At 35.6% G+C, this 12,473-nt stretch overlaps 1 protein-coding gene across 2 annotated transcripts in view; it reads left to right on the top strand.

Moving 5' to 3' along the window:
• The window catches only part of RALGAPA2 (Ral GTPase activating protein catalytic subunit alpha 2), a 192,220-nt gene that overhangs the window by 112,627 nt on the left and 67,120 nt on the right, over positions 1 to 12,473 (top strand). For both annotated transcript variants that reach the window (XM_087721899.1, XM_087721898.1), the window contains 2 exons: positions 3,288 to 3,446; positions 10,352 to 10,479. In XM_087721899.1, coding sequence (XP_087578025.1) covers positions 3,288 to 3,446; positions 10,352 to 10,479 — 287 coding nt within the window. The remainder of the gene's footprint in view (positions 1 to 3,287; positions 3,447 to 10,351; positions 10,480 to 12,473) is intronic.

Genomic DNA, 12,473 nt, shown 5'->3' with positions numbered 1-12,473 from the left:
CAGCACTTCACTCCTCCTGGACGCTGTCGTCTCGTTAAAATGTTGCCCGGCTTCCCAGCAAGCCCCCTGCGCCTTTGCTGCCTCGGTTGGAGCCTGATTCCCAAAGCAGACTTGGGATGTGCGGAGGTTGGGACTCGGTTGGTGAAGCGGGCACTGCACAGGAGGCATAAGGCAAGGCGGCTTACCATTCTGCCTGCCCCTTTTCCAGACAACCCAGGTGGAGGGTGGTCAGCTTCTGCTCCTGGTCCAGGAGATGGATTTGGCTAGGAGGAAAGGTGGAGAAGGAGGCTCTGCGATGTGTATTGGGGGAGGAAAGCATTTTCGGGTAGAAGTGCCAGCCGCACGCTCCGTTTTTGGAATTGGGGAAGGGATCATGGTGCTGCTGCCCAAAAACGCTTTCCTCACCGATTCCAAAAACAGGGTGTGTGGAGGCCATGAAATTGCATCGCATTTCAAGCAGCAGATCTCACTAGGAGGCATATTCAGGCTGCAGTGCAGGCTGGAACCGTCTGTTGCCTGAAATGCAATACACTCTTTTGGCCTCCGTTTTTGGAATTGGGGAGGAAAGAATTTTCGGGTGGCAGCACCACAATCCCTTCCCCGATTCCAAAAATGGGCCGTGTAGTTGGCACCGCCACAAAAAATGCTTTCGTCCCCCGATGCACATCGCAGAGCCATGCGCCCTTATTCTCCGCAGACTCACCTTCTCTTTCCTCCTGGCCAGACCTGTCTCCTGGGCCAGGAGCAGAAGCCAACCACCCTCCGCCTGGGTTGGCTGGAAAAGGGGCAGGCAGAACGGTGAGCCACCTTGCTTTACGCCTCCTGCGCAGTGCCCGCTTCACCAACAGAGTCCCAGCCTCCACACTCCCAAGGCCCCTTCGGGAATCAGGCTCCAACCGAGGCAGCAAAGGCACAGGGGGGCTTGCTGGGAAGCCCAGCAACCTGTTTACAAGATGACAGCATCCAGGAGGACTGAAGTGCTGCATGTCTACCGGGCTTTGCTGCAAGAAAGCTGGTTTTCAATGTTGACAGCTATTGGTTGGAAGATAGGGAACATTTCGGGAGTGGAGCCTTCGGTGTCAATTCCCTCTTCTTCCCCCATGAAAATCATACCCCACCCCACCCGCTCCAGTTAAATGCGTGTAGGGTGATAGGGTTTGTTTTAAATGGATTAAAAGACCTGTGCTGCTCATTATTAAAATCCGAGTGGAAGTGAGGATTCCCACCCCCTGGAACCGCCCGAAAATATGACGCACGGAGGCTGAAAATGTCTGAAGGGTGGGGGCCAGCAGAGCTACATTCAGAGTATAAGACACACCCAGATTTTCACCCACTTTTTGGCGGGTGAAAGGTCCGTCTTTTTTTAAAAAAAATATTTTTTATTTTTAAACAAACAAAAACAAACAAAAAAACATAAAACACCTACAACCTCCTTCCATTTCATATAGCGTGTCGTTTGGTTACAAGATTTTGTGCATCCTTCACATGGTCACCACTTACAATTATATATCGAATCACAAATTGTTCATTAGATAAACATAAGTACATTATTATTAAATGTCAATTTTTCAACTATAATTATTATTCCTTAATTTTAAACAAGATATTCTGAATATTGAATCCATACATACAACATCATTTTGCCTCAATAGTTCAACTCCAATTATTATTCCTACATTTTAAACAAAATATTCTATATATTGAAATCATACATACATTATTCCATTACATCATTCTAATCTGTTTAACAGTGTTAAACCCTTATAGTATTGCAGATATCATTTTATTATTCTTAAAATATAAAAAGTTTTCCCACTTTTTCCATTACCATGATTTTTTATCTAAGTATTAATAAAAACAAATCCCAAACCTTGTAAAATTGTTCATCTTCTTGTTCTCTAATTTCAAATATCAATTTACTCATTTCTGCACATTCCATAATTTTTTGAATAGTTTCCTCCTGCGTTGGTATTTTCTCATTTTTCCAATTTTTTTGCAAATACAATTCTAGCTGCTGTTAAAACATTTACAATCAAGTATTTCAAGTCTCTATTATATATTTCTGGCATAATTTCCAATAAAAAAGTCTCTGGTTTAAAGTCTATACGTTTTTGTGTCATTTTCTCCAACCACTTGGAGAATGGTCCAATATCTTTTAGCTTCGGCGCAAGTCCACCAAATATGGTAATATGAACCCAGTGTCTGATGACATTTCCAACACTTTTCTGATTTATTCTTGAACATTCTTGCTATTCTCATCGGAGGTAGATGCCACCTGTAAAACACCTTATACAAATTTTCTTTATATGCTATTGACATTGTCATTTTGAGACCACAATTTCTGCCACTTCTCTAAATTAATCCCATGGCCAAAATTTTCCCCCCAAGCTATCATAGTTCCTTTAACTTATTCTTCTTCTAACTTAACCTCTAGTAAGTGTCCATAAAGTTTTTAAATTACTTTTTCATCAGTAACCACCAAAATTTTATCTAACTGAGTCATTTTATCATAAAAACCTTCCTCTTTACGGTCCTTGTCATATCTAGATTGTATTTGCACATATGAAAACCAGTTCATCTTTATATCTTCCTTTTCCAGATCTTGCATAGATTTAAGTTCCCCTCTGTATTCAATATTTCACCATATCTAACTGTTTGTTCCTTTTTGTGTATTATTGCGTATGAAAAGGCTTCGATAGTTGATAGCCAGACTGGGATTTTTAAACAATATTGTCTTTTAATTTTCTCCCAATTTAGCAGCAAAGCCTCCCATAGGTAATTTCTTCTAAAATACCCCTGTGTTTTAGTTTCCTTGTACCATAAAAAGGCATGCCGAAAAGGTCCGTCTTATACTCCGAAAAATACAGTAAGTCTTAGAGGACATTGGTTTTGCCACAGCTTTTGAAATTGTAAACTCTTTTTGTAATGTCCACTTCGTTAATTTTATCTTTGATTAATTGAATGTAGCTACTAAAACTTGAATGAAAATTATTGAATTGCCATGGATACAAAGCATATCTACTGTGAATTATCTCTTATAAGCTCGTCCCATTTTCTTGATGTTCCAGTCATTCATATGTTTTTACTCATTTGTCACAAAAAGGTAATCCATGTGAGGTCCCATGATATTTGAAAAAAGGAAGTTATTTAACATGCAGAAAATAATTTTTATACAATTTTCTCTGATGAAGCAGATACACTGTTGGCATTATAATTTCATTCCTATAGCCTACGTCCTCAAACTCTTCTGTCATTCTGATTAATAGCAAATCCATTTGCTGTTACAGCTTCGTCACTTGGGAAATGATGAAGTTCATGTTATCTGGTCTGAACACACCAGAAATTATCGCAGAGGCATTATACCAACAGATTTTGGTGATGTTTTAATTGTTATTTATCCAATGAGGAATCGTATGTTCTATATCGAGATTATGAAGAAACCACAGGTAAGTCCTGAAGTTCAATATAACAAGGTCAGGTTCTTATAATAGTAGAATCATTCTTAATTCTAAAGAAAATTTATTCTTTAAAAATGTTTTTTCTCTTAATGAAATGGAAACTTTCATGTTAAGTAGTCTGGCATATTTATAAGTGGAGGTGAATTGATTTAATTACTGACAGATGTGTAACTTGTAACTGTTTAGAAGCTTTGCAGAAAAAAGTATGTGTCTTATACACACATACATATACACATACATGCATTCATTTATTATGAAGTCATTCAGGAACGGTAGAAAAATGAGAGAAAGTAGAATAAAATTACTTCCTTTAATGTATATACATGGCTTCAAAGTGTACAAAAAATTAAGTTCAACATTTAAATTAATAACATATTCCTGCTTTTTCTCCTCACCAAGATGAATCTAAAGCAATTACAAAAGTAAAATCAGATTAAAAATAAAAAAATGCAAAAGTTAGGTTTGATGTTAAAATGAGTTTAAAATGATATTGAATTCTTTCTGTAGTTGAAACTAACATTGATATAATCTCATGGCATTTTTTTTACATTCATACTAGTATTGATGCACAGTATTTTTTCCATTGTCTTTATACTGTACTTCTTCAAAAGATTCTTACTACTCTTGTAAGTACTGTAACTAAATCAACTTCTCTTTGTGTTGGTTTTTATCTCCTGTAATTGGCATGTCATTTTAGAATTACCCAGAAAAGAAAAGTTCCTTCGGAATAAGAAAATTGGGGTTATTTTATTTAGGAACAAATTAAGAAATTAAAATGCAAATCATAGAATGGAGATGTATGGAGTGATTTAACTCAATGAAACCTGTTATATTGGGACAAAAAAGCCAGCTAAAATTCTGAGAAGTGGCTTCAGGGCCAACTGTCCAAGATAGTACTGGTAATATTCTCACCTCTTTGAAGATGAGGTGAAAGGATGCTATCATTACTGTGGCTGTAAGGACCAGGTATAGTTGATGAAAATGGAGATCGGACTGTATAGCTAGTTCCCTTGTAGTTAAGGATAGCAGAAATGGGAGCTAAGATGAAAGTTTCTGACATATCTTTCACAGAAAACACAGGGCAATCAAAGCCACAGTCATGGTTTAAGCGAGGATGTGAAGTTTTTTTGATTTGTTGTTTTAAAAAACCTAGACAATCCATGACCTGTTGGATCATTGTTTCAGAGATACTTCCTTAGCTAAATAGAGAAACAGAATGACCAAGGGCAGACGGAAAAGCAGTAAAAGAAGGAGCAAATTGTGACTTTCTCCTGGCTTCTACATTGAGTTTCCTTGTGGGAATCTGGCATCCACCTGCCTGTCTTCTTCCCCTGACAGATGCTTACAGGCTGCCTTCTCTGTAAGGAAGCAGCCCGTTTAACCCATTTAAAATGCATATACCTCTTCAGAATGGCTTATGAGTCCCAGTCCATGAAGTAAATAAAGCGGAGGGAGGAGACATCAATGTTTTTCAGTTTTGCCCCTATACTATGAGATGCCTCCCCCCCCCCAGTTAGAATGGTAGTTTTAAATACTGAACTGTTCCAGCAGTATTTGGAGAATAAGAACTATACCATTTATCATTTAGTTGTGCTATCTGCATTTTATACTATGATTTTATCTTCCTTCTATTGTCCTTCAGTACTGCTGTGTGCTATAATAATAAATGCATTTAATGTATAAAAATAAATTGAATAAACAATAAAAAGCCATGGTATTCACGGGATGCTTAAAGCCTCAAAGATCTGATGAAATAAAAATATTCAATAGCCTTTTAGTAATTAAAAAAACTACTGCTTTTACGCAGTCATTTCATTGATAGTTAAAACTTGGACAGCTGAAAAATGAAAGCTCTCCTGATTTCTGTTCCTGTTTTTTAATAGTTTTCTTGTAAAGGCAGATATATTTAATACAAGGAACTGAATTAAATAGAATTAAACGTTTAATTATTTATGAACATTCATATTGTTAAATCTGCGAAAGCATTAGTCATGTTTCAGCTTTATTTCAGATGAGTCAAGTTCTATAATTCCTTTTTTAAGCTTGCTAAAACTCATAACTTACAACCATTAACATATTTCGAAGAGTTATACACATCCAGCTCTTTTAAAATTAAGAGAATCTTTTCAGTATTATATAAAACCCATATATCAATTATGACAGGTTCTTTTGGAAATCTTGAAAAAAATGAGAGCATGGGATTTAAACTCAATGTATCTCATTGGAAGTCTTCGTGGCATAGTGTTGTTTTTAATTGATTCATTAAGTCATTTAAATCTATGAAAATAATCCAAATGTGGCATTAAAATGCATTAAATTGAATCTTTCTACAATGTGTTGGCAGTAAGCAAATTTACATAGCATATCATCGCCCAGTTAATTATTCATTCTGATCAAAAGGTTTTGGGGAAAAAGCCCTTCACAGCTATAATAAATCCCAAAAATAAATTCAAGATGTTTTCTTTTTATTTTCTTTCTTTTTTTTTCCTTTTTGGGGAGAGAGTTGCCGTTGCTTTTTATTTTCCATTTAATTCTGTATTCATTTTTATCTTAATTTTTAAAAAAAAAAGAACAAAAAAGGAAGAACATTCCATAGTTTGGGGGTAACATTCAGAGAAAAACTTGTGCTTTTATTTAGTTTTATTTTTGATTGAATAATACATGGTTATATAACCTCAAAATGCCTGCTTATGTTCTTAGAAAGATCTGATGTAAGAAGTCATATCAAATGACAATGAGCAAAAATGATCATGTGCTCTTATTTTCCCTTCTCTTTCTTTAATCTTTAATGCCTTCAATCATATCCAGTAGCAAAATTGATGAATCTAATTTTCACCTGTTCAGCTGCTGTAATTTTTCACAGTTTACACAAATTTTTCAGTGTGTGTTTATTAATGTCATCCTGTGGCACTGTTTGGTGTGGGAGAAATGTTCAGCTGCTTAATAAATTCATTTTAAGATGATGTCAGAATGGCACACTGAGTCAGCCTTCTGGGATAGTTTTTGCTGTTACCCTGAGGCACTAAAGCACTCAGAGAAAAAAAGGAAAAAGAGCTCAGATTCAGAAGCAGGTGACGTGTAGAGAATTAAAAGACATTTTGCAGTTAGAAATTTGCATCAGAATGAAGAGTAGTAATATCCGACATATTGAAGTTTGTTGAAATCAAGCATCTGTTTTGGCACTCCGTAATGAAATCTCTTTCATTGAAATGTATTTTACATAGCACTTTTAGATTAAGTTTATTAATATTAAAGTTGATCAATTTGTCATGTGGGTTTTTAAACTGAACCTCCTGCCCTGTTTTCAAGCAGGGGGTTTCCAGAGCCTCTTTTATGTTATTAAAATTCAGGTGTATAACTTGATTAAAAAGATTGGTTTTGACCAATAAAAAATCTAGCACTAAAAAAGAGAAGAGAGAGAATACTGTGCTTTTAAGCAGAAGAATCAAATTTCAGTTTTAACTTGCTGAAAGTTTTGTTGAAGACCTCTTTGTGAAGAGGTTTCAGGAGATTTCAGTGTAACAGCTTACCTAGTTGCTTTCTGAATTTAGTTGCTTGCTTGTAGACCTCCATTGCTCAATTGGGTAAATCATCAGTGGTATTTGGTATTGGTATTTGGTATTTATTCGATTTGTAGGCCGCCCTATTCCCCGAAGGGACTCAGGGCGGCTGAACAAAAAACCAAGGGAAGGGGAACAAATACAGAAAAGTAAGACAAACGAGACAGTAATACAACAATTTAAAAAACACAACAAGCACAACAGTTCGAGTAGAGGGGGGAACTCAACCCCAGGCTTGCTGGGACAGCCAGGTCTTAACGGCTGTCCGGAAGGCCTGAAGGGTGGAGAGGGTCCAAATCTCCACGGGGAACTCGTTCCAAAGGGCTGGAGCAGCCACAGAGAAGGCCCTCCTCCAAGTGGTCGACAGCCAGCATTGGCCGGCAGATGGAATTCGGAGGAGACCTAATCTGTGGGATCTGATGGGTCTATGGGAGGCAATTGGCAGGAGGCGGTCTCTCAAGTACCCAAGTTAGTATAGGTTTTGCTCTATATACATAGTAGGTTGCCCTGCCAGAGCATATGCATTTTATTTTATTGCAGCTTACCTCGCTATAAACCAGTAATTTGATGTAGGTAGCCTTTATTGGGGACTGGAAACTTGTTCATTAAGTAATTAGTTGGTGAATTGCAACTGGGCTTGCAATCTTCCTTCAGCTTTCCTTTATAAACCTGTGAAGGTTGTCAGTTCTAGGACTGGCGGTAAGTGATCATATTTATACCTGCAAATGGCTGTTATATAAGGCAGTCACTAAGTGAAGGCCATTTGTATAGGGTTGTGAGAGGTATAGATTCTCGGAATCTAATTTCTTCTTTCCCATCTCATTCCAATATTTTATCAATGTCAATAAAGGAGAATATTTGTAGCTGAGGGTTGAAATGAGGGGTCCTGGGTGCACTCTTGTTTTCTTGTAGATGTTTCAAAATATGATGACGTTATCTAGTTTGGGTAAAGAAACTTCAGCAAGAAGACAATCAAGCTTAGAGAGCACCCAGGACACCTCAATATTAATATTCCAACATTGGGATTTCTCACTCTTGGAAGGAACCAGTTGGAAGAGAATATTTCAATATTAGATTCTCCCCCTCTAACACCATGTCTTTTGCAATGCTTATATTAAAAATGGTTGCTGTTATTCAATTTCTAGACAACTTTCTTAAAGCAACTTTTAAGTACAATCTAAAATATATTTGCAAATATATGATAGGAAGAAGCTCGTTTAAGTTATGCGTTAAGCATTTTTTTTAAATCCTCTGGAAAAAATAAGACCAAAATGGAATTTATTGTCTATTAAAAATATAATTATAGTGATACAATCAACTATTCAACACATTTCAGGGGCAAATGTGACCGACCTTTGGTCAATCAGCTACTGACCATGGAATGAATGAAAGTGTCTTGTAGAGATAAAATACTGGCTGGTTGCAATTCTTGGTATTTAAACTGAGTTCTCTAATCAAATGAAAAAGCCGTCGTTTCTTTTTTCAGGTTTCCAGGATCCATGGTAACGTTTGGCCTTTTACATTCATAACGTTAGCCTTTTTGTTTGCATCCAAGTAGAGACACCTGGAGTAACGTTAACATTTACCAATTTTGCATTAATAACTACATAATATAAGAATCTCTGATGCAGTAACTGTTACTTTTGTTGCTGCTACAGCTTTATATTGTTTTCACTTTTATCTTCCTGTTTGGTAACCATGCAATGATTGACAAACTTTTTTGTCTGTTTAATTAACCAATATAATTATTGGGAACTATGATTCAAGTCTTTTGCTCGACAAAGCCTCTGAGAGAAAACAATAGTAGGTCTTTTAGTATGAATGCATACCACCCATCACAGATGCATTAAGATACTCTAAACAATGAGGGGGAAAGCTGCCTGTAAAAGCAGACAAAGAATGCCATAGACTCAATACAGTGTGCCTACCACCAGGGAAACACTGAGAGGTCCCTGGGACACAGATGCCTCGTTATATTGAAGCCAGTCATCAGAGATTAATGCTCAGCCATTTGGTACAATAATTCTCTCATTCACAAGCTTTTAAACTATGTTGCTTACTATCAAAGATAGGTCTCTGAACTAAAATGCTTTGTTTTAAACTGAACTGTATTTTAATTGAGTTGTAGCACTACTTCGTTTTGCTCAATAATTACCAACTAAGCAAAAATGTAAATGAAGATAATATTGCTTTACAATCACAAGAATTTTGAAAATCTATAGGACACTCTCATATTTTTCATATATGTTTTAATGGACTACAGTATAAGTTTATTGAACATGGTCCATTTTATCTGATGGATTGTCAAACTGAAATCTCATAGTTATTTTAATTACTATGACTTCATCCCTAGAATTTAGAGGGCAGTTTCGACACCAAATTGCTTGTAATCTGCTTGTAACCTTCAGGTGGTTTGTCACCACAGGTTTTCGGTTCCACTTTTCATATAATACATACAATACATACAATATATATAATATATATATAATATATATAATACATATACTATTTACATTCACATATGTAAATATAAATAATATGTTGAAGAAAACTCAAATATCTGTACATTTTATTGGCTGCTAGAAGCACTGCTTTTGAAATCCTGAAATATCCTAGCCCATTAAATCCATTACCAATAGCATCCAAAAAGTTATTTTCACATATTATGAATAACACCTCCCCCCCCCCCCGCAAAAAAAAGATTTATCTCATGTCATTTTGAGAATGGAAACATTCTGCAAAAAAAATATTTTAATATATGCCATACAATAAAATTGTTTTAGTTTGAAAAGCAGCAAAGGAAAAACCATCTCAAATTCCTCTCAAATATATTTTGGAACATACGTGGAACATTTTAGAAAATTTAAGGAGGGAAGGGGATATCTTCAATTACAGGAAACTCGATTTTTACATTTTTCTCATTGATCTAGCACACATGTCGAAAGTTGAAAATGATTATTAAGAGATGTAGTTTCATCTAAATTCAGAATTCATGTTTTCATATTTAATGGGCTATGTAGTTACCATAATATATAATTATATTCGTTCTTTCTGACATAATGATTTTGCTTTAAAACTAGTACATAGAGGCAACTCTGTTGAGACTCTTAAAGATTTTTTTTAAATGCTGTAAATATTGGTTGATTTATGTAATAGCAGTCAAGTTTAACAAAGATTTCCACCAAAAATACAGAAATTAAACTTTTACATAGTATGTGTGCACATAGGTGTTACACTTTTGCTGCTAAAAACTCAAATATAATACAAATTCTTCCACAGGAATTTCTTTCACTTCTTTAATGCTTTATATTCATGTTGTTTGTTTATTGACAGGTCCCATTTTTTGGCCCTCTGTTTAATGGAGCAATTGTGACAGGAAAACTGTTGCCAAATCTTATACGGGCCACATGTGTCAATGCCAGCAGAGCTGTGAAATCTCTTATAACTCTCTATCAGAGCTTGTATCCTTTTTCACTTGTTTCTATATCAGGATGGAAAAATTCATCTATCTTTGGAGTACGTGTGCTGAAAAATATGGTATATATCAACCTCTTTAATAATAGCATTTTTAGATTCATTCAAGTTTAAACCTACTGATACATTTAATGCATAAAGGATGAAGAATGCAAAAACATAGCTGAATTCAAGATTACAAGGTTTCCTCAAAACTGGTAAGCTGATATTGAAGAAAAATATGTAGGTGATATGTGGAAGGGAAAGGAATCTGGCAAAATTCTCAATGCAAATTTGTGTGTGAATCACTTTTGGTAACAATGTAACAGTGTCACTATTGTTTGTATATTTGACATACATATAGTCTCTGGTTAGGAGTCAAAAGGCTCTGAACATCATTGAGAGTTTTTCAGTTTAATATATTCCTGTTTGCATCCCCTAATAATAACTAAGACCCAGAATCTGGCATGGGCCTCTGAAAATCAGATAGCAAACCAAAGGCTTCAACACTAGTTTGTTCTGATACTTGTAAAACAAAATTATTTCATTTTCCTTCCCTCCTTCACTAGAAGGAGAGAAAATGTGTGCAGGAGTTTGGACACTCAAACTTTCACTTCAAGGAAGTCATTGCTTGAAAGCTTATCTATTATTGCAGGGAATTCTCATATTTCATATTTGATTAATATATTAATCAAATTTTTTCCTGAATAATCATGTCATGATAGTAGCAGTTAGACTTATATACCGCTTCATAGGGCCTTCAGCCCTCTGTAAGAGGTTTACAGAGTCAGCATATTGCCCCCAACAACAATCCGGGTCCTCATTTCACCCACCTCGGAAGGATGGAAGGCTGAGTCAACCTTGAGCCGGTGAGATTAGAACCGCTGAACTGCAGATAACAGTCAGCTGAAGTGGCCTGCAGTACTGCACCCTAACCACTGCGCCACCTCGGCTCCTGTATTGAATAGTATTCAATTCATTGTTTAAACATTGAAATACATTATCATAAATACAAAGAAACCCCCTCCCCCAAACAAATGGAAGTAATTCTGGACATTTTTTGGTTTAGAGTTTTGCTCAAACAGGAGAATAAGGATTCTTAGCCTAATTTCCTCCAATTCAATGAGCACATTGTGGATCTATAAAACCCGATACCTTATCTTGTGAAAAGCCATCATCTTCATGACTTGATGTCTTCTTCCCTATCAGAAAAAATAACATATCACTGCTCTCTTCAAATCCAGTTATAATCATGCAGGAGCTATGTTGATGTTTGTATTTGTTTATCATAGATCACAAGTGATAGATTACAAGTGATGATGATTACAGCTGAACGCCAAAATCTTTTAAATAATGAACTTTTCTCTGAAACAAAATGATCGAGATGTTTGGCTATAAGCTCTTAAAAGTAGCCAGATCAGAAAACAAGACTCCATAAGAATGAGTGGAACATCATCAATATATAATTTTGAAAGCCTAACAGTATATGAAAGTCTAACTCTCTACTTCTTATGCTCAAGAAAGTTAAGGGAAAGATTGTTTGAATTTCTATCATTTTCTTCATCTTCTGGATTTAAATTATTTTTTCTAACAGCCTTGATTAATTTCTTCAAGGGTATCATTGATTTTCTACACTGGCACATACAGTACATGAATTCCAGAAAATGGCTAAACTTTTGAGCCATTGAGTTAGCTGTAGAAACTATTAAAGATTATATATTAGAGTAATCTGCCATGATCAAATCATAGAAATAAATTGGAAGGAATCTTGAAAGTCATCTTTACTTAAGGAATTTACTAAACCATCCCTAGTGGTCATCCAGCCTACTTGAAAACCTCCAGTGAGAACGAATCCATTGCTAATATAAAAAAAAGAAAAGAAACTTGTACCATCAGAGAATTCCTTCTAATATTCAGCTTTAATCTTGTCCTTTTAATTTCTATTCTTTAATTCTAAATTTAATTTTAAACTTTTTAATTTCAGACTCTTAGAGCTTTGAAT

Source organism: Thamnophis sirtalis, unplaced genomic scaffold (genome assembly GCF_051295495.1).
Source record: "Thamnophis sirtalis isolate CommonGarterSnake01/CBP01778 unplaced genomic scaffold, rThaSir2_p1.2 scaffold_8, whole genome shotgun sequence".
NCBI classification, from domain to species: Eukaryota; Metazoa; Chordata; class Lepidosauria; order Squamata; family Natricidae; genus Thamnophis; species Thamnophis sirtalis.
This window is presented reverse-complemented; position numbering and strand designations above follow the sequence as displayed.